General features: G+C 40.3%; 1 protein-coding gene across 1 annotated transcript in view; it reads left to right on the top strand.

The window, feature by feature from the left end:
- ZNF573 (zinc finger protein 573) overlaps positions 1–23,336 on the top strand; it is a 71,860-nt gene that overhangs the window by 6,744 nt on the left and 41,780 nt on the right. The window contains 2 exon segments of the mRNA XM_045441263.1: positions 5,488–5,553; positions 12,680–12,775. Of these exon segments, the coding sequence (XP_045297219.1) occupies positions 5,523–5,553; positions 12,680–12,775 (127 nt within the window). The 5' untranslated portion in view covers positions 5,488–5,522.

Below are 23,336 nucleotides of genomic sequence, written 5' to 3'. Positions count from 1 at the left end.
CCCCCAAAAGTCTTTGCAATGCTTCCCTCCCAGCCCTCCCTGGCCCCTCCCACTCTGCTTCCAGGCAATGACTGATCTACTGTCTGTTAATAAATTAGGTTGCACTTTCTAGATTTGTATGTAAATAGAATTGAACAATATGTACTTTGTCTTATTTCTTCCATTCAGCATAATTATTTTAAGATTCATCCATGTTGTTGTGTATCAGTTCAATCCAAAATATGGTTGAATAGTATTCCATTATATGGATATATCATAATGTATTCATCCTTTCTCCTGTTGACATTTTGGTTGTTACAGTTTTGTGTTGTTATAATGAAAGCTGCTAAGACCATTGCTGTGAAGGTTTTTGGGTGGGTCTAAGTTTTTATTCCTCTTAGGTAAACTCTTTTTTTTTTTTTTTTTTTTAAAGTTTATTTATTTTTGGGACAGAGAGAGACAGAGCATGAACGGGGGAGGGGCAGAGAGAGAGGGAGACACAGAATCGGAAACAGGCTCCAGGCTCTGAGCCATCAGCCCAGAGCCCGACGCGGGGCTCGAACTCACGGACCGTGAGATCGTGACCTGGCTGAAGTCGGACGCTTAACCGACTGCGCCACCCAGGCGCCCCCTCTTAGGTAAACTCTTAGATGTGAAGTTGCTAGGTAGTATGATAGTTATGTGTTTGACTTTATTTTATTTTTTTAAGTTTATTTTATTTTGGAGGGAGAGAGTGCATGTGTATGCACAAACCAGGCAGGGGCAGAGAGAGAGGGAGAGAGAGGATCCTAAGCAAGCTCTGCACCTGCAGTACAGAGCCTGATGCAGGAATCAAACTCATGAAACATGAGATCATGACCTGGGCTGAGTCGGAAGCTTAACCAACTAAGCCACCCAGGTGCCCCATGTACTTGACTTTAGAATGAATTGCCAAGCTGTTTTCCAATTTTTAAACCTATTTCATAGTCTCCTATTAATGTGTAACAGTTCCAGTGACTCCACATCCTTGTCACTTATTTTCAGTATTTTGAATTTTAGCCACTCCCTTTAAGCCCCCCCCCCCTTTTTTTTTAGCTGAATGTCACAAATTTTGATGTGTTACCTGTTCATTATTATCCAGGTGAACTTCTCAAGCTGTGGGTAAATGGAGAGAGATCACTCAGAGCGGATTCCAGATACAGAGACTTGGAAGGCCAGGGGGCAAGAAAGAGGATAGTTAAGAGGTGAAGGGGAAATCACAGGAATGTTAATTCCTTTGAATCTAATTAACGAACACCCAATACACAGAAGGCTCTATTCTAGTTGATGAGAACATAATGGTGGAATAGACAAAGTCTCTGCCTTCATGGGGGCTCTGTTCCAGTGAAAGAAGATGTGTGGAGATAGTGTTTAAGGTTGGAGATGGGGTGGGAAGCCTTATTCTTAGGCATTTATATAAACAAAAGGGTGAATTAAAAGTTTGCCTTGATAATGGCAGAGATTTGAGTTCTCCTGAATGAGGAGAAAGGATGAGACCTGACTGTGACCTGTGCATTGAATTTAGAAACACCTGGGTTCCAATCTGTATCTATCCTTAAACACTGATTTGATCTTGATAGTTACCTATCAATTTTCTCATCTTCAAATTTGAGATACAGATACCCACACTCCAAGAGCCTTTTGAAAAAAAAATTTTAAACGTTTATTTATTTTTGAGAGATAGAGACAGAGTACAAGTGGGGGAGGGACACGGAATCTGAAGCAGGCTACAGGCTCAGAGCTATCATCTCAGGGCCGGATGCAGGGATCCCAACACACAAACCATGAGATCATGACCTGAGCCAATGTCGGAAGCTTAACTGATTGCGCCACTTGGGAGCCCAAGCCTTATTGAAATCGTAAAAAAAAAAGAGGCCCTATAAACTGCCTAACATGTATTTGTTGTTGGGTCATTGTTTTGCATTGACTGCCCTCAACATTGTATCTGAAATTAGGAAGATACTATTTTGTTCCCAGCTGTGCTCACTTAGTATTTGGAGGATTCCAGATATTTAACTGAACCTTAGTGAGCCTTGGTTTTCTTGTCACTGAAATGAGATAAAAACAATGCCTAACTTGTAGTGCTATTGCTGTTTGTCAATGGACATTTGAGAAGCTCTATATGCATAGTAAGAATTAAGAGTCCGTGGTCTTTCAGCCATGGTTTCAAATATGGATTCCATAGCATACTAGAAATGTATGATATAGGGCAGGTTATTTAACCAACTTCTACAAAATAGGAATAATAATAGAATTCAGTTCCTTGTGTTGAGGAAAGTAAAGTTTAAGATCACTGCCCTTCACGCTTTAAACCCTGACAGTTAAACCCTGACAATGTTTTTGAAAAGTATGTTTTCATATTGCACAGTCACACTCCTTGGCACATAAAGGAATGGCTTGGATTTGAGGTTTGAAATCTGTCGAAAACCTGTACCCAAGAGGCATAGGGAAACCCCAATTTCTGGCACATTACATAATGAGCTTTCCTAGTCAATAAATCCATCCAAGGCTATCTGAGAAAAATCCTTATCTGTAGAGCACCTAGTCCAGGAATAGGGGCAGCACCAGACACTGAAATACAGTAAGTACCTTGAGGTGGCCAGGCTCTCACCTGGAGGATGGCCGCCACACTCCGGGTCCCTCCCACACCCCCCTGGCCATTAGGATAGCACTGGACAGCTGCCTGAGGCCCCAGACATGCCTACACGGCTTCAGACTCCACAGTCCCCTTTGGCTTTCTGGAAAGACCAGCCGATTTACTGTTGCAGCCTCAGCAGGAAGCGCCAGCAGCTCTTTGCAGACGAGGCTTGGCTTGTTTAGGGGCGGGTCCAAAATGCAGTAAAGCCCTTTGAACATGAGGCGCCCACAGCCAAGAATTCTCTTGAAGGCCACATTTCCCAGAGGTCACTGAGGCCGAATTAACGGGGGGGGGGGGGATTAACGGGGGGGGGGGCGGGGAATGGGTGGTGCCCTGGGGATTATGGGGCCACAAGGTGCGATGGTGGTGTCAAAGGAAGAAACCACCGCGGGATGTCCTGTACCCATAGTCGATGCCAGACCTAAACCTGCAGTGAGATTAGAAGTCGAAAGTTTAGAGCTGCGCTAGGTCAGAGGGCCTAGTGGGTAGACACAATGTGTCACATTTGCGTGTGCCTGAGAAGCAAAAGAGGGGATTGTGAGACAGGGTCACCGAGGGTGGGAGCGAGCGTGCGGTGTGCGTGTCTATGCGTGTAACAGGCCCAGGTGGGACTCCGGTGACGGCCTATGCCATTGTGACCCCCGAAGGAGTGTGTGATTGTGTGCCTTTGACTAGAAGAATGGCCTTTATGTGAGCATGCATTGTGGCCTCCGTGCGTGTCTCTGTGCCCAGTGGTTATGTACTGGCTCCTCTACCCTCTCATTGCACAGCCACTGTGCAGCTGCAACAAAGAAATGACCCTAAGAGAGGTCACATTTTGCACTAGCATAAAATGAAGGTTTCCAGCAAGAAAGCACACACCTCAACTTGGGGTAGTAAGTTTTAGAGCCTCAAGGTGCCCCTTAGACCAGGCTCTTGTAAAGACATTATGGGGCCATCAGAGTCACACACTCTGGTGGAAGCCCTGCCTTTGGTGCCTATGGGAACAGCTACAAGTCCGTGATGGCAGCATTGCCACAGGTCTGACCCCAGGCACCCACGGTGAAATCAAATACAGATTTCAGCACCCCTTCTGTTTCCGGGTTTGTATGTGAGGTTATGATTCACTTCTCCATTCTTGCCATTCTCCAAAAGAAGTAGGAAAGAGATGTTGCATTGTAATGCACGTTAAATATTGTTGATGCCAAAAAAAAAAAAAAAAAAAAAATCAAACTTCAGGTGAGTTTCCTTGTTCACACAAAAAAATTTTTTTAATATTTATTTATTTTTGACTGGTTTGGGGGAGGGACAGAGAGAGAGAAAGGGAATTAGAGAATCCCAAGCAGGCTCTGCACTGTCAGCACAGAGCCAAATGTGGGGATCATGGGATCATGACCATGGGATCATGACCTGAGCCAAAGTTGGACGCTTACCCGACTGAGCCACCCAGGCGCCCCACAAAATTTTTATTTGGGTGTGGAACATTTGATTTTCTTTGTCTGAAGTGGGCTAGGTGGAGACAACCTTACGCCTCCCGTCCCCAGTCCATGATGGAAGTCATCGAGGTAAATCCTCCCTCAACAGTGGCTCTTATTTTCTCTGTCTTCTCCAGGTAATAATCACATATTAATTGAATGTCGTTTGAATTATACAGTTGGTCTTTATTTTAGTTGGTGATTAAGCAAGGCAGCAGGGTTTATGGGGAATCACACACCAGATATCTTTGATTTTCTGCAGAGGCCTACTAATCAGCAAATGACAAAGGCATTGGCTTTGTGAAGCTTTTGGAAGTGGGATTATAATTGGGGATTTGAGGATAGAGATTTGTGCCAACAGTGGAAGGAATGTGTTCAGGTGATCTCTAAGTTATAATTAGTAGTACTAGTCAGGTGTTAGCTTGTGGTCTGGCAGCCTGAGTGTTTTCAGGTATACCATTGTGTGGATTGTGAGGGGCAACGTGGTGTGATATTGAGGAGGATGGGCCCTGAATATCCAATATTGGGTTTGAATCCTGGCCCTGCCACTTCCTAGCTGTATGAGCTTGGTGTGTCCACACAGCCTCTGTGTTCCACAGTGCTCAGATGTACGTTATAACAGTACATACATCATAGGGATATAACAAAGATAAAAATGTAAAGCTCATGGCAACAGAGCTTGGAACATAGGAGTGTTCAATACATATTAACTGTTGTGATTCTGGATGATTCCCCTTCAGGGTCCAATAGTAACGACAATATGAAGGTAATTGATGGTTATTTGCAAGGTAAGAAAATTATCCAGAGGCTCAACTGGTTAAAAACAGAGGTTCTTGATCTTCGATTCTTTGATTGCTCTTATGAGCTTTCCAGGGGCCCACAGATCACTTGAAATGGTATTCAGAAATGTGTATTTACTGATTATCAAAGGTAAATATAACCAAAATAATTCAGAAATATTGGTTTGGAAACAAAATGGTAATAATGGGTACAATCTTGTATAAAATGTTCAAGATTACAGAAATGGTCGAGTAAATCCCACTACATACTATATACATACATGAGATAAAATAACGTACAGCTAATGAAATTATACTTATAAAGATTCTTCATAAGAAGGAAAAATATATAAGGTAATATGAAGCAATATTCATAGCTATGAAAAGTATTACTCAAAAGCATTTTTAAATTATGTATGAATCTCATTTAACACTAGAGAGTTATATAAGACATTTTGCAAGGTTTGTATCCAAAATGGCATTTTAATTATATATGTGAAGGAGACATCTGTATCTACATTTATTGAGAGTCTACTGTGTATAAAACTCTTTTCTATCTGCTTTTTACACATTCATTCACTCTGCTAATTCCACTTACCTGAATTATGTTCATCCACAGAAAAATCTTGATAGTGAAACTTTTGAATTATACTGATGATATTACTCAAGGATTGTCCCAGAAATGGTAGGTGAAATTTATTTCAATAACGTTGTTTTTCCAATTCAGAGTTAGAGTTCATAGTTTACTTTATAAGTGGAAAGATTCTCCCTATAATTTTACTTTAAGAGATATGTTGGATAATATTGATGCTGTATTTCCAGGTAGGAATTATATCTGACTGTTGCAGGAGAATCCAGTAACCTAAAGAATTAATGAACAAGCCAGGTGCCTGAATGGCTCAGTTGGTTAAGCGTCCGGTTTGGGTTGAGGTCATGATCTCACAATTCGTGGGTTCAAGTCCCGCATTGGGTTCTGTGCTGACAGCTCGGAGCCTGCAGCCTGCTTTGTATTCTGTGTCTCCCTCTCTCTCTGCCTCTCCCCTGCTTCACAAAAATGAATAAACGTTAAAAAAAATTTTAAATTAATGAACAAGAAAAATAAAATTACCCATGGTGTGTTGTCATCATGTCCTTCTCCCTCCCTGCCCCCCCACCATTAATCACCAATTATATATATATATATTTCCAGTTTTTATCTTGATTTGATCATGTAAGGTGACAAAGAATTTCCAACTCTCAATTTATAAAAGGAATCCATAGATTTCATTATGCCTCTGAGCATGTAAAGAGAAGACCCTTGGTTCCCTTCTTACTTGAAAAACCTTTCTGATTTTTTTCATCTCCTAGGAGTATAGATTTGTCAGTTTATTTTTTTTTTTTTAATTTTTTTTTCAACGTTTATTTATTTTTGGAACAGAGAGAGACAGAGCATGAACGGGGGAGGGGCAGAGAGAGAGGGAGACACAGAATCGGAAACAGGCTCCAGGCTCTGAGCCATCAGCCCAGAGCCCGACGCGGGGCTCGAACTCATGGACCGCGAGATCGTGACCTGGCTGAAGTCGGACGCTTAACCGACTGCGCCACCCAGGCGCCCCTAGATTTGTCAGTTTAAATCAATTACCAGAATATGGGGTTATTAGCTAGCAGCATTTTAAAATCAATTTTTTAAAATGAGATTAAATATCATTTCACAGAGCATAGAAAAGATCTGCTTTTCTCAGATCAGTCGGTTGCTCAGTCGGGTGGCTCAGTCGGTTAAGCAACCAACTCTTGACTTTGGCTCAGGTCATAATCTCACAGTTCACGGGTTCAAGCCCTGCATCGGGCTCCATGCTGATAGTGTGGAGCCTGCTTTGGATTCTCTCTCTCCGTTTTCCGTCCCTCTGTCTCTCAAAATAAATAAACAGTGGCACAAAAATAGACACTAAGATCAGTGGAACAGAATAGAGAACCCAGAAATGGACCCACAAACGTATGGACAGCTAATCTTTGACAAAGCAGGAAAGAATATCCAAAGGAACAAAGATAGTCTCTTTAGCAAGTGGTGCTGGGAAAACTGGACAGCGACATGTGGAAAAATGAACCTGGACCACTTTCTTACATCACACACAAAAATAAACTCAAAATAAATAAACTTAAAAAAAATCTGATGTCTGGATTATTCCAAGTATCTGTTGTATGAACAGTATTTCCAATGATGGATTTATATTAACAGAAACATGGGATAGATAGTAAAGTTATGAATAATCAGATAAATCTCCACATTGTTCCAAAAAACAGTATTTAGACTCATGAAATTTTTAATTTGCACCTGATCAGATTCTCTCAACTCCTTCAGGATACTGAAATGGTTTTTCTGAAACTGCCTGGGGCAGAGGCATATTTTCTCCTAACGTGTTTGAGAATATTTTTTGTTTATATTGTGTATTGAGAATTACATGCTTAAAGCCAGGCTTTGACATTTTTTAGTTAGCATTGTAAGAATGCAGACCAAAGGAACTTAAATTTTATTGTAAGGAAAAATGGAATTAGCAGAATTGTGTTTCTTTTAAAACAGTAAATTAAGGAACTTGGAAGTTTCTCCACTTCAATTAGTAATAACTAACTTTAAGCAATTATTTTATTACATATTTTATATAGATTACTTAATCTTCAGACTATTTTATATGCCGTATGATATTTTTTCCCAATTTGTCAATGAGACTTCAATGGACTGGCATGTTAGTAAATATCAGAGTTTAAATCTGAAATTCATGTCCTAAAAGTCTGACAGTGTCTATATTTATTACAGCAAGAGACTACCTCCCAAATATTGATTACTTTTAAAAGCTCTCTGCCTCACTCAGTAATTCATCACAAGTGTCTTTTCTTCACTTGTGTGAACCAATCTCATAATTATTGATAACCACATAGTATGCCAGAATGTATTACAACATAATTTTTTTAATGTTTATTTCTGAGAGAGAGAAAGCGTGGGTGGGGAAGGGGCAGAGAGAGAGGGAGAGATGGAATCCCAAGTAGTCTTCGCGCTGTCAGCACAGAGCCCAACACAGGTCTTAATCTCATGAACCTGTGAGATCCTGATCTGAGCCAAAACCGAGTTGGCCACATAACCGACTGAGCCACCTAGACGCTCCAACAACATAACTCTTTTAATATGTTGCCTACTGTTACACGTTTTCAGTTTTCTGTTATAAAAAATTTCTCTGAAAAACGTTCTTCTGCATATAATTTGTGTACTTTTATTTTTATTTCCTTAGGATAAATTTTTAATAGTGGACTTTCACATAAGAAATCAGACATTTTAAGGGCCTACAATATTGTCTGACCCTGTAATATTAGCATCTGGCTTGATTAAATGACTAAACGTACTTAGCTGTTACTTTTAAATGCCAGTAATCCAGCAAGGGACATAAACTATGAATAGAAACAAATGTAAATCAGTGTACGGTAAATACCACAAAAGACAGTCAGGTGGCATACCTTGGGAATTCATGGGAAAGTGACATTGGTTGGATTTGGGCCATTACTGTAACGTTGGAATAGGTTATACTGAGCCCATGGAATCTCTCTGAAGATAAGTGGGATTTATTCTGTAAATTTTGCCTTCTAATTTTTTTTCCTCAACTGATGTTTAGATGCAAAACGAGAGTGATAGGCGTATGAAAGACATTGTTGCTAAATGTCAAAATAAAGCCTCCTTAGTGTCAAGAAGGCTCAAGAGTTTTTTTCCAAGCTCAAGAAGAGAGTGTTTTAAAAACAAATGAAGTCTCTACTTTTTGGAGAATAGCTTCTTTTAACACATACATTTGTGTATGTATACATTTTTAGGTTAACATATGGCCACTGTTAAAATAATTATGAAGTATATTTATTTTTTAATTATTTTTTTAAATGTGTATTGAGAGAGAGAAAGTCAGAGGGTGGGGGGAGGGGCAGAGAGAAATCCCAAGCAGGCTCTGCACTGCCAGTGCAGAGCCCGAGGCAAAGCTTGAACTCACAGACCCTGAGATCATGACCTGAGCCGAAATGAGGAGTCAGGCTTAACTGACTGAGCCATCCAGGAACCCCAATTATGAAGTATATTTAAAACCAAAAGAAAACCAAGATTACATCTGTTTAAAAATAGTCGTGGTAACATAGGATTGTATAACATAACAAAATGGAAAAATTACCAAACCTTTCAATCTGTTGGTATCCTATGCCTGTCTCCCAATGTCTGTCTCTTTTTAAATGATCTAATCATGTTGTTCCATTTTTTAAACTCATTTTTCTATTAATAATATTTGGAAATGCCCTTGAATATGTTTTCCTATTTAGCATTTAATGTTTATTTATTTTTGAGAAAGACAGAGAGAGCGAGTGAGTGGGGGAAGGGCAGAGAGAGAGAGGGAGACGCAGAATCCAAGGCAGGCTCCAGGCTCTGAGCTGTCAGCACAGCGCCCGACGTGGGATTCGAACCCACAAACCATGAGATCATGACCTGAGGTGAAGTCGGATGCTCAACCTACGGAGCCACTCAGGCGCCCCTCCTATTTAGCATTTAATGGTTGCTTTATAGTCTGTTGCCTGTATATTTGGTATTTAACTAGTCAGCTTGGCTGGACTCAAAACACAGATCCTAGGCCTACATAATTCTTTCTATGTTGTGTTCATTGCCCATATGTGGACCAACTTCAACTGACCCTGAGGCCATAAAAGAGCCTCTAATTTGGATGATGAGCCTTTTCTCAAGCTTGGAAGGTGGGAGTGAAAGAGGTAGATCCACTCATGGAAAGACTGAGCAGCCCAATCTCAGGCCTAGATCAGCCTTCTCAACATGGGACCTTGTCCAGATCTCCTGCTCCTGTGTTTGGATCTGGCTTCAATGCCAGAAGTGACTTATTCTACAACTACTTTTGTGTAGTCTGGTGTTTGGGACTTGAGAGAGATCTTAGATCCGTCTTCTATTTTCCCTAAATTCTGTGTTAGTACTGGAGGCTAATTTTGGAAGAAGAATGGAGGAACAAAAAGCCCTTATTAAATTAAGTCATATTGGGAACAGTAAAACCTTTTTTCTTCTCTCAGCTCTGAATTCTCTGGAGTTTGCATTTTTTCCCAATGGAGGAACACTGAGGAGCACTGATGAGGTCTTACATTTCTAAAACCATGACCTGTGTAAGTTGATGATTCCTGTCTCCTTTCAATATTACAGTGTTAGTCTGTGTGGCTTTATTCATTAATTAAATAAAGTCAGATGGAAACAAACAAAATAAAATGGATTACTGTGTCAGTAATTACATTAAATGTAAATGGACTAAACACTACATTTGAAAAAAAAAAGACATTGTCACAAGGGATAGAAAAACAATAGTTTGAGAAAACTAAGGGATGTCCTACTTAGGAGGGCTTCCTACTTAGGAGGGCTTCATTCGGTTATTTGCTCTACAGTTTGCCCTAAAATCAAAAAGAGTGATAGCAAATAGCTCAGTTTCCTCCTGATAAATGTTTGCTATCCAGTGTTTTTGTACTTATTATCCAATTTACTCAATCCACTTCTTGCGCTTAGTCTTTAATCAAAGGCTATGATGGAGCAGAAGAGTGAAGTCCCATGAAGGACATAATTGAATTTCCTTTATAGGTCTCTGGTTTGATGAATTAGAGATGTTGATCCCATTTAATTACCACAGGTAGACTTTCAAATCCTCCACAGACCTGAATTTTCTAGGCAGATGAGATGGAAATTGGAAGGTGGTCTCATTCTTAGTATGTGATGGTATCTCATATTCTTGAGAATTGTACAATTGGTTGGAAGCTTTTATATTCTGCATCTTTCTGAGAAATTATTGAGAGACAAATATATCTATTTTGTGGTAGAATGTGATCTGTTGAATTTGGATAACGTTTATTTGATTATGGCTCCTCCTTCATCAGGGTATGCTTAGGAACAGGAAAAATATTGAGTAACTGATGGACGATAACAATGAATGAGAATATTATCCTAAGGAATGTAAACGTGTTGATTTCTAGAATTGATGAAGACCTTTGAAATTTTGTCCAACCAAGTATATAAATGTCAGGGATGGATTAAATCTAAGATATCTACAATAAAATGGATTGTGACACAGCCAAAATTTATTTGTCAAAACAAAGAAAAATACTTACAATATATTCTGACAAAAGATGAACTCAATGCTTGTAGAAATGTCAAACTTTTTTGAAAAGCATTTTTTTTTTTTAACACAAATTCTTACATTCAATATAGGAGGAAAATCCTATCTTCTTTTAACTCTATAGGGAAATAATTTAGAACTTCACATTTTTTGAGAATTTCTACATCATGCAGCTAGCTGACTACATGATTATGCATTATACTTTATTAAATAGGAAAACTTTAATTTCATCCATTCCCCAGTAAGTCTGAGTTATTGTGATAGCTCACAACCTGCAAAGACTTATCTGTAGCAATAAGGTTCTTCAGGAATATGTAGACACTCTGCTTGGATTTTTCTAGCCCACTTGTACCTTATCACTCCCTTTCTCTAATTCATTCCTATAATCTCCTGTCTTTACATCTTGAAAATGTTTTTTTCACTTTCATACTACATGGGTTTGCAGTTTCAGGAATTAGTGACATTCAGGGATGTGGCCATAGACTTCTCTCAGCAGGAATGGGAATACCTGGACTCTGTTCAGAGGGACTTATACAGGGATGTGATGTTGGAGAACTTTAGAAACTTGGTCTCACTGGGTAAGTTCATTTGTCACGAGAAATTTAGAATGTGCCCTGTGGTATGTTAACTTTCAACACAGTGAATTTCAAAGCTGCCTTTCGAGACATAAGCTGAATGAATACCTTTTTCTTGTTCCCAGAGGAAGGTTTGAGGTCTGTCAGTTTGTCAGTGCCTCTGCCATTAACCATGGTCATTTTCTCTTTTGGTGATATTCACATCTCCCTCTGGCCCTTCTTGTCATTGCCTCCCTTTCTTACTGGCCAAAGGGTGGACAAAAATTCCTTATATTTATTCCATTTATAGCTATTGTCCAAGAGCCTGGTTTCCCATTATGTTCACAGTGAATATTGCTATAGATTTGCTGTGTCTTCCACCTGTAGGGCAATTGTTAGATGTAGATTTGTAATTGGCTTTGACAATGAGAAGAGTCTCTATAACTTATATAGTGGTGGATTGGATAAACAATATTCATTTAAAACTGAAGAGTACACATTTCATTTCCAATTTTATATGATTTATGGTTGAAAGTTACAATTCATGAACATGACATTGATAATTGAATGAATATTTTATAAGTGAATCAGGGTGCTTCTTATTTTCCTCTTAAGGCAATAAAATAATTATAATTGGTATTATGTCCCAGAAACTCTTCCTTGGGAGGGGGGAGCAGGGAATATATATACATACATACAAATTTAAGCATCAAATAACCATGTGATAATAGTATTATACCCATTTTACTTGCCAACATTGTGGAACAGTGTGTTAAAATGACTTCCTCAAAATCATAAGGTTGGTAGGTATTAAAGGAGAAAGAACTTGTGCTCAGGCCCTCAGCTCTAAAGAATGTTCTCAAACATTGTTAACTTTTCAATCACTTTGTTAAATGTTCTCTTAAGAGGAAGAGTCTGTATTAAATTAAAATAAAATTTCATCATACCTGCCTGGTTCCTTAAATCATCTCATCCTTCTATTATCTGAAATCTGTATCGGTAACATTTAACCTCTATTTCATTACAAATTTAAAGAAAACTGAAGATTTTGTGAGTTTTGCTTATGTTTCTATACCATGTGGCTTTTTTTATTCCTTGCAAGCAGGACACTCCATTTCTAAGCCAGATGTGGTTGACTTATTGGAGCAAGGAAAAGAGCCCTGGATGATTTTGAGGGAAGAAACACAAAGACAGTACACAGGTAAGGAGGGCAAAAGGAGGCCATCAGGGCTGGTAGCAGCCTACATGGTAATGGGGAGGCGTACATCTCTGTATGTTTGTAAAGCCCTCCAAGGCACCAAGACTTGTGGAGCATGGGCTTGTGACCTGGGGAGGAAATAAAGGTCTCAACATGAACTATAGAGGAAACTTCAATTTTATTTACCAAGCACGTTATTTCTCTTACATTTCAAACCCATTTTCAGTGACAAGGAATCTCATTTTTCTTTTTTTTTTTTTTTTTAATTTTTTTTTTTTTCAACATTTATTTATTTTTGGGACAGAGAGAGACAGAGCATGAACGGGGGAGGGGCAGAGAGAGAGGGAGACACAGAATCGGAAACAGGCTCCAGGCTCTGAGCCATCAGCCCAGAGCCTGACGCGGGGCTCGAACTCACGGACCGCGAGATCGTGACCTGGCTGAAGTCGGACGCTTAACCGACTGCGCCACCCAGGCGCCCCGGGATCTCATTTTTCATTAGTGCAATCTTTTACCTGTATGTTGGATTCAACTGCTCTCCAGCTCCTCTTTTACGTACACACACATATCAATGCAATGATAGTGAACACGACTTATCAAGTCCCTGCTCTCATGGAATTTACATTGTATTAGAGTGAGGATAACAGTAAACAGGTAAATAGATAAATGATATTAGGCAATGGAATGAGCTATGACAGAAAGTAAGAAGAGATTGGGCCATTTGAGATAAAGTGGTTGGGGATGACTTTTCTGAGGTGATAACATTTGAGAGGAGACATGACATAAGGCCCCAGGACATGTGTTTGGGAAGAATATTCCAACCTAAATGAACAGCTTAGAAGACTCAAGAGGTGGCTGGGGGCAGTGAGGGAAAGGAATGAGGAGACTGGAGGGAGAGGGCCAGAGAGAGCTTTGTGAGTTTGAGCAGCACCATTGTAGACCAGAATAGAATGCCTAAGGGGAGCGTAATAAGTAATGAAGCCACACTACTGTTAAGAGTCAGATCATATGAGGTTTTATTGGATTTGAATTGTTAGAAATAATAAGTATTAGAATCAATTATATCATGTTTTTATTTAATTAATTTATTTTTTAAGTCTTATTTATTTTTGAGAGAGAGAGAGATAGAGTGCAAGCAGGAAAGGGGCAGAGAGAGAGGGAGACACAGAATCTGAAGCAGGCTCCAGGCTCTGAGCTGTCAGCACAGAGCCCGATGTGAGGATCAAACTCAGAAACCGCGATATCATGACCTGAGCCAAAGTTTGACAGTTACCTGACTGAGCCACCCAGGTGCCCCTTTTTGTATTTAATTAACTTTTTTTTTAATTCTTGTTTTTAAATTTTAAATTTTATATCATTTATTTATTTTTAGAAGTTTATTGGGGCGCCTGGGTGGCTCAGTCGGGTAAATGTCCAACTTCAGCTCAGGTCATGATCTCGCGGTCCGTGAGTTCAAGCCTCGCATCGGGCTCTGTGCTGACCGCTCAGAGCCTGGAGCCTGTTTCCGATTCTGTGTCTCCCTCTCTCTCTGACCCTCCCCCGTTCATGCTCTGTCTCTCTCTGTCTCAAAAATAAATAAATGTTAAAAAAAAAATTTATTTTTAAAAGTTTATTTATTTTAGAGAGAGAGAGAATGGGGGAAGGGCAGAGAGCGAGAGAGAGAGACTCCCAAGCAGGCCCCCCACTGCCAGCGCAGAGCCCAATGTGGGGCTCAAACCCACAAACCATGAGATGATGACCTGAGCTGAAATCAACAGTTGGACACTCAACCAACTGAGCCACCCAGGTACCCCTAAATCATTTTTTTAATGTTAGTCAGGGGCGCCTCGTGTGGCTCAGTCAGTTAGGCATCCGACTTTGGCTCAGGTCATGATCTCACGGTTCAGGAGTTCAAGCCCCACATTGGGCTCTGTGCTAACGGTTCAGAGCCTGGAGCCTGCTTCGGATTCTGTGTGTGTCTCTCTCTCTGCCCCTCCCCTGCTCTCTCTCTCTGTCTCTCAAAAAAATAAACAAATGTTAAAAAAATAAAAAATTAAATAAAATGTTAGTCAAATACAGTGACATCTGGGTGGCTCCGTCAGTTAAGCATCTGACTCTTGATCTCAGCTCAGATCTTGATCTCAGGGTCATGAATTCCAGCCCTGGGTTGGTAGTGTCTCACAGGGGGAAAGGCAAGGATGGATGTTATTGACATGGAAGTTTTGTTTAGGGCCAGTTTTTCAATGTGGACACTAGGATTGGGTGAAGATCAAGATATAACAGTGGGAAATTAGTGGAAATTACATAAGAATTTTGAGGCTCAGGATTCAAAGAATCCTAGAGCACAAATTCTGTTGATGTTTTCCATTGAAGAGTTGATGGATCTTTCCTGGTAATGAACTTTCTGGTAATGAACAATCAAGCCAATTGCCTGTATAAGAAACTCCAGGAAAGTAAAATTGTGCTGTGAAAACAGTGGGATAATTACATCGTGTTAATGTAGACAGGAGGGTACATTCAGGGATTGGCAGTTCTCTGTGTCTAGGCTAGTTGAGGGGAGCATGTCCTTGCAAACACCCTGAAAAGTATGCCTAGAGAATCCTTACATCAGACTTTGTAACCATCTGTGGAGCAGCCCACTTCTTAAGTCAGGGCAGTTCCCCCTCTGAGACATTATCAAAGCTCTTTAGAGGTGGTGTTTTCCTTTACCACATAAAGGTGACATGTGTCTTGTTATATTAATGAAAGTGATGGGCACCTGAGTGACTCAGTCAGTTGAGTGTCCAGCTTTGGCTCTGGTCATGGTCACACGGTTCGTGAGTTTGAGCCCTGTATTGGGTTCATTGCTGTCAGTGCAGAGCCCACTTCGGATCCTCTGCCCCCTTTCTCTCTGTGCCCCTCCCCCACTCACGTTCGTTCTCTCTCTTTCTCTCTCTCAAAAATAAGTAAAACGCTTTTTAAAAAAATGAAGGTAGGGACTGGGTGGCTTAGTCAGTTAAGTGTCCAACTTTGGCTCAGGTCATGATCTCCCAGTTCATGTGTTTGCGCGGTCTGTGAGTTCAAGTCCCGTGTGGGGCTCTGTGCTGACAGCTCAAAGCCTGGAGCCTGCTAAAGATTCTGTGTCTCCCTCTCTCTCTGACCCTCCACCGTTCATCCTCTATCTCTGTTCTCAAAAATAAATAAACATTAAAAAAAAATTATGGGGCGCCTGGGTGGCTCAGTTGGTTGGTCGTCCGACTTCAGCTAGGTCATGATCTCACAGTTCACGAGTTCAGGCCCCACACTGGGCTCTGTGCTGACTGCTCAGAGCCTGGACCCTGGTTGGGATTCTGTGTCTCCCTCTCTCTCTGCCCCTCCCCCACTCAAGCTCTGTCTCTCTCTCTCTCTCTCTCTCTCTCTCAAAAATAATAAATAAACATTAAAAAAATTTTTTTTTAATTAAAAAAACCAAGGTGACTTCTGGATCCCACCCCAAGGGCAGGGGCTGGAGGACCAACCATGTGTTGGAGGGTTTCAGTCCCAACCCCCAGACTCTTGGGAGGGGAGAGAAGCTGGAGGTAGAATTAGCCAATGGCCAATGAGTTAGTCATGACTATGCAGTGAAGTCTCCATAGAAACCAGAAGGACTGTGTTCTTCTGGGTTGGTGAACAAGTGTAGATATGGGGATAGTGGCACACCTGGAGAAGACATGGAAGCTCCAAGCTTGCCCTATGTACGTCTTCATCTGACTATTGATTCCTATCCTTTAATAAACTGATTAACATAAGTACACATTTCCCTGAGTTCTATGAGCCACTCTAACAAATTAAAAGAACCTAAGGAGGAGGTCATTGGAACCTCCAATCTATAGCTGTTTGGTCAGAAGCACAGGTAATAAACAGCCTGGGGCTTGTGACTGGTGTCTGAGCGGGGGATGGAAAGCAGTCTTGTAGGGATTGAGCCCTTAACCTGTGGAATCTGATGCTATCTCCAGGTAGGTTGTGTCAGAATTGAGTTGAATTCTCAGACACCCTGCTGGTATCAGAGAATTCTTGGTGCTGGGGGTGGGAGGTAGGGAGGGGAGGAAGGGAGGGGAGTCCTTGTCCACCACCATGTTGGAATTGTGCTGGGAAACTGAAAGAGTTGATGTCAGTAAAACTATATATTGGCGCCAGCTCTTTTCTCGTATGCTTCTACACTTATGTTAACAGACACGTATCTTAAGGAAGACTTTAGTTGAAGGACACATTGGGCCCAGTTTAGTTTCAGTGAATTAAGCACAGGGCCATTCCAATATGCTTCTATGGATAAGTTTACAAACACCTACATCTCAGTGAATGAAGAGGTTACTTGCAAAAAAACCCAAAAAACTATAATATTCTTACAACGTTATGAAAACCCTTGGGTGATCTGGGCAAAGGATTAACAAAACACTTTCCCATTCTGTATAAGGATTTGGTCTTCTAACTCTGCTTCCTTAAAAAAAGACAAACCAGAAAGTGTCGACTATGTTAATCAGTCTCATTTACGGTAAAATTGACCCAGTTGCTGAATTGCACCTGGCCAGACGGAGAGAACACCGTATTTTGGCTTCCTCTAAAGACAGTATTTATTTAAGTACATTTATCAAAACTAAGTAATGAACGTTTGTACCATACTATTAATACTATTTAATCATAGACTTTGTTCAGATTTTACCAGTTTTCCACAAATGCCTTTTTTTCTGGTCTCTGATCAAATCCAGGATGCCATTTGGTATTAGTCAAAATGTTTCTCTAGTCTTTACCAATCCGTGACAGTTTCATGGGCTTTCTGGTTTTTCACATCCTTGAAACTTGCATTTATTATTTCAGATATTCCTGAAGTCTGCTATTGGACTGCTATTTACTGATAAGTACATTTTTGTTCAATTTTGGTGACAGTCCCACAGAAGGGATGGCATGATCTCAGTGCATATTAGAGGGTCCATGACATAGATATGTGTTGTTACTGTTGCTGTCAATGTTAAACATTCTGTTAAGGTACTATCTGCCAGGTTTCTCCACTGTAAAGTGACTATTTTTCCCTTTCTAAATTTTTTTTTTTATGTTTTTATTTTTTTATTTTTTTAATTTTTTTTTTCAACGTTTATTTATTTTTGGGACAGAGAGAGACAGAGCATGAACGGGGGAGGGGCAGAGAGAGAGGGAGACAGAATCGGAAACAGGCTCCAGGCTCTGAGCCATCAGCCCAGAGCCCGACGCGGGGCTCGACCTCACGGACCGCGAGATCGTGACCTGGCTGAAGTCGGACGCTTAACCGACTGCACCACCCAGGCACCCCTGTTTTTGTTTATTTTTGAGAGAGAGACAGAGTGCAGGCAGGGAAAGGGCAGAGAGAGAGGGAAACAATCCTTAGCAGGCTCCAGGCTCAGCGTGTCAGCACAGAGCCCGATGCGGGGCTTGAACTCACAGACTGCGAGATCATGACCTGAGCCACCCAGACACCTCCTATTTTTCCCTTTATAATTGATAAACATCTTGGGGGAGAAACTTTGAGACAATGCAGATAACCTCTTTCTCTTCCAATTTTCATTCGGTTTTCTGTAGCCACCAGTGTGGATTTTGCTTGCACTCATTTCAAAATTTTCAACCTCTTTTTCTATGGGAAGCAAATTTTACTATCCAGAATACAATATTTGCACAGTTCTCTTTGCCTTTAGCAGTACAGTATCCAGTCAAAATGATGTTTTCTAGAATTGTTTAGTTCTTCTTCATCCTCTTCAATGTGATTATATTATCCATTTTTTGTAGAATTAGCTCAATTTGTTATTTTAGGTACTTCTCCTGCCCTACATCCTGTTTCATATTTATTTATTTATTTCAGGTGTATGTGAACTATTACAGTGGTTCTAAGAGTAAGAACTATACAGAAAAGAATTCTCATGGGGCACCTGGGTAGCTCAGTCGGTTGAGCATCCATGACTTCGGCTCAGGTCATGATCTCACAGTTTGTGGGTTCGAGCCCTGCATCAGGCTCTGTGCTGACCGCTTGCTTAGAGCCTAGAGCCTGCTTTGGATTCTGTGTCTCCTTCTCTCTCTGCCCCTCCCCCGCTCACGCTTTGTCTCACTCTGTTTCTCAAAAATAAATCAATGTAAAAAAATTAAAAAAAAAAAAGAATTCTCATGAAGTGTTGTTGCCCTTTCAATTTTGTTTTGTTTTGTTTTTATTTGTTCATTTTGGGAGAGAGAGAGCACGTGCAAGTGGGGGAGGGCCAGAGAGAAAGAGAAAGAGAGAGAGAATCCCAAGCAGGTTTCACACTGCCAATGCAGAACCTGACGCAGGGCTGGGACCCACAAACCACGAGATCATGACCTGAACCAAAGTTGTATGCTCAACCAACTGAACCACCCAGGCACCACCCCCCATTCAATTTTGATACCCTGGTCTCATTTTTTCTACCCTATTCCCACTCCTTCAAAGTAAGTGATCCCATCAGTTTCTGGTTTATTCTTCCTGATTTCGTTTACATAGATACTTTTATGAGGTCCCATTCTTACATTGAACCTTAGCATATCTTAGATTCTCAATTACTCCTTGCTGTTTTCCCTTAATAATTTATCCTGGAAATTACTTCTTACAGCAGATAGAGAGCTTCCTCATTGCTCTGTGACTGCTTAGTACTCCTATATGTGGATGTGCCATTGTTTATTCAGTGACTTGCTTCTGTTTAGGCTTTTAGGTTGTTTTCAATGTGTCATGGTTATAAATAACACAAAAGCAAATAGTCTGGCCTGTATGTATTTTTGTAGTATCATTGGAAGTTTAGCTTCCAGGTTGATTCCTAGAAGTGTGGTTTCTGGTTCCAAAGGTACTTGCTTATGTGTTTTGTGTGTGTGGTTTTTTTTTTTTAAATCTTTATTTTAAGTAGGCTCCACGTCCCCTGTGGGGCTTAAACTCATGATCCTGAGTTCAAGAGTTGCATGCTCTACTGACTGAGGCAGCCAGGTGCCCGATGTATATGTGTTTTTATATGATATTGCCAAAATAACCCCCCAGTCGGGTTTTACTAGTTTGTGTTTCCACCAGCCGTGTATGAGAGTATCTTAACAACAGTAAACATACCTATTGTTCAGATCATAAAAAAATACTCTGAATACAAACTCAACAACAGAATATATTGTCATACTTTTAACTTTTTACAAACCCAACAGGGAAAAAATGGTATCTCGTTTCAATTTGCATTTTCTTTATGAGTCAGTGAAACATTTTTTCATATGTTTAAGAGCGATTTCTGTCTATTTCATGAGTTGTTGGGTTTGTGTCTCTCCCCCATTTTCTTTTTGTTTTTTAAAGTTTATTTATTTTGAGAGAGCTAGACCAAGTGTGTGAGGGGCAGAGAAAGAGGGAGGGAGGGAGGGAGGGAGAGAGAGAGAGAGAGAGAGAGAGAGAGAGAGAGAGAAAGAGAAAGAAGGAGAGAGGGAAAGAGAATCCCAAGCAGGCCCCACCCAACTCTGGGCTCACTCTCACAAATCATGGGATCATGACCTGAGCTGAAATCAAGAGTCAGATGCTTAACCAACTGAGCCACCCAGACACCCCTTTATTTTTTAAGTAGGCTCCAGGCCCAGCATGGAACTCAACACAGGGCTTGAACTGAGATCAAGACCTGAGCTGAGATCAAGAGTCAAATGTTTAACTGACTAAGCCACACGGGTGCTCTTGAAGATTTTATTTTTACGTAATCTCTTCACCTAGCATGTGGCTTAAAGTTACAACCCTGAGATCAAGAGTTGCATGCTCTTGGGGCGCCTGGGTGGCGCAGTCGGTTAAGCGTCCGACTTCAGCCAGGTCACGATCTCGCGGTCTGTGAGTTCGAGCCCCGCGTCAGGCTCTGGGCTGATGGCTCAGAGCCTGGAGCCTGTTTCCGATTCTGTGTCTCCCTCTCTCTCTGCCCCTCCCCCGTTCATGCTCTGTCTCTCTCTGTCCCAAAAATAAATAAACGTTGAAAAAAAAAATTTAAAAAAAAAAAAAAAAAAAAAAAAAAGAGTTGCATGCTCTTCCGACTGAGCCAGTCAGGCGCCCCCGAGAGTGATTTTATATATTAAGAGTATTAGCCCTTTGTCTGAAGTGTATGTTGCAAATATTTTCTCCCAGTTTCTCAATTGTTTTTTTTATTTTGATTATGGGAGTTTATTTATTTTTTAATATAGTCAAATTCATCAGTCAGTCTTATTATCTCCGTATTTTGTGTCGTGGTTAGAAACTATCTCAAGGTTAAGGATAAATATACATATTTTCTTCCATTACTTGTATGGTTTTATTTTTTACATGTAAATCCATAAACCATTTGGAAATTATTCTTGTGTATAAAATAAGGTCCTGGGGCACCTGGCTGGCTCAGGCAGTTAAGCATCTGACTCTTGGTTTCGGCTCAGGTCATGATCTCACGGTTCACGAGTTCTGGCCCTGAGTCAGGCTGTCTGCTAACAGTGCAGAGCCTGCTTGGGATTCTTTCCCTCTCCCTCTTCCTCTCCCTCTCCTCCTACTGCGTGCATGGTCTCTCTCTCTCTCAAAAATAAACTTAAAAAATAAGTAAAAAACATAAATAAAGAAAGTAAGTATGGGTCTAATGAAATCTTTTTCCATATGGCTACCCCAGTTGTCCCAACACCATTTATTTAAACATCTATCTTTGTTCCCTTCATTTGAAATGCCACCTTTATCAAATAATAAATTTCCATATATTCTTGGGTTGTTTTCTGATTTTTCTATTCTGTTCTACTGTTTTATTTGTGTATGCATGTACCAATACTACATTGCTTTTATTATGGGTACATTGTAGCACATTTTAATGTTTGTTAGAGCTAGTCCTCCCTTTTAGATTTTCAGTGTTTTTCTGCCTATTTTTGAATGTTTGTTTTTCCATATAAACTTGATTATTAACTTTTCTAACTCCATGAAAAGCTTGTTGGTATTTTATTTGCATTGCACTAAATTTACAAATTAATTTATGAGGAACTGAGATCTTTATAATGTCTTCCAATCCAAGAAGAGGGGATGTTTCTCCATTTGTTTGAGGCTACTTCTATGTCTTTCAGGAGTGTTTATAATTTTTCTGAAATAGGTTTTACGTATTTTTATTAATTTTATTCAATGTTTAATCTTGTTCTTTACTGTTATAAATCACATTTTCTCTCCCATTTTGTACTTTACCTAGTTATGGTTTTCCAGTAGAAAGACTCTCAATTTTTTCAACAGGTTTATTGCTGTATAATTTATGTAACATGAAATCAGTCTTTGAAAATGAACAAGTAAAAAAAAAATTTTTAAGTTTTTATTGTTTTAAATGTTTATTTATTTTTGAGAGAGAGAGAGACAGAGTATGAGAGGGAGAGGGACAGAGAGAAAGAGGGATATATAGAATCAGAAGCAGGATCCAGGCTCTGAGCTATCAGCACAGAGCCTGACATGGGGCTCAAACCCACGAACTGTGAGATCATAACCTGAGCTGAAGTCAGACGCTTATCCAACTGAACTACCCAGGCACCCCATTTTTAAAAAAATATTCATTTGTTTTTGAGAGAGAAGACAGAGAGTGTGTGTGAGCAGGGAAGGGGCAGAGAGAGAGGGAGACACAGAATCCGAAGCAAGCTCCACGCTCTGAGCTGTCCACACAGAGCCCTACTCGGGGCTTCAACTCACTAACCATGAGGTCATGACCTGCGCCTAAGTCAGTTGCTTAACCGACTGAGCCACCCAGGCGCCCCCTGCCCCACCCAAATTTTTCTTAAATAAAATGAACAAGTCAGGGATGCCTGGGTGGCCCAGTTGGTTAAGTGTCTGACTTTGGCTCAGGTCATGATCTCCCGGTTCGTGGGTTCGGGCCCCACAACAGGCTCTGCACTGACAGCACTGAGCCTGCTTCAGATCTTGTTTCCTTCTTTCTGCCCCTCCCCAGCTTTCGTGCTCTTTCTCTCTGAAAAATAAACATTTAAAAAACAAAAAAAGGGCAAAAAGGCTCTTCCTTAAAGTGAACAAGTCAGTGTTTTTTTGTATAATCACATTTTGTGCAACCATCACCAGTGTATAACCCATCACCCCATGAAGAAACCTGATACCCACTAGCAGTCACTCTGTATACCCAGCATCTAATAAACCACTAGTCTACTTTCTGTCTCTAAATATTTGATTATTAGGAATATTTTTATATACATAGAATCATGTAATATGTAGCCTTTTATGAATGTCTTCTTTCATAATATTTTTGAGATTCATCAACATAATATGAAGTATCAATACTTTATTCTATTTTGTGGCCGAATAATATTCCATTCTATTATTTCTTTTGTTGCTTTGCTTTTAGTATCATACTTAGGAAATCATTGTGTTATCCAAGTCTCAAAAATTTACTGCAGTGTTTTTTTTTCTAAGCAGCTATTAGTTTTAGTTCTGACATTTGGCCTTTGATCCATTTTGAGTTAATTTTCATGTGCGCTATACAGTGTGAGGTTCCAACTTCATTCTTTTGTGTGTGAATATCCACTTGTTCCTAACACTGTTGCTTAAGACTCCATTGAATTTTTTTGGTTCCCTTTTCAGTAGTGAATTGATCATAATTTGAAA

The sequence above is a fragment of the Leopardus geoffroyi genome, chromosome E2 (genome assembly GCF_018350155.1).
Source record: "Leopardus geoffroyi isolate Oge1 chromosome E2, O.geoffroyi_Oge1_pat1.0, whole genome shotgun sequence".
Taxonomy (NCBI): Eukaryota; Metazoa; Chordata; class Mammalia; order Carnivora; family Felidae; genus Leopardus; species Leopardus geoffroyi.
Note: the sequence above shows the minus strand (reverse complement) of the source record. Positions and strands in the feature narration are given on the sequence as shown.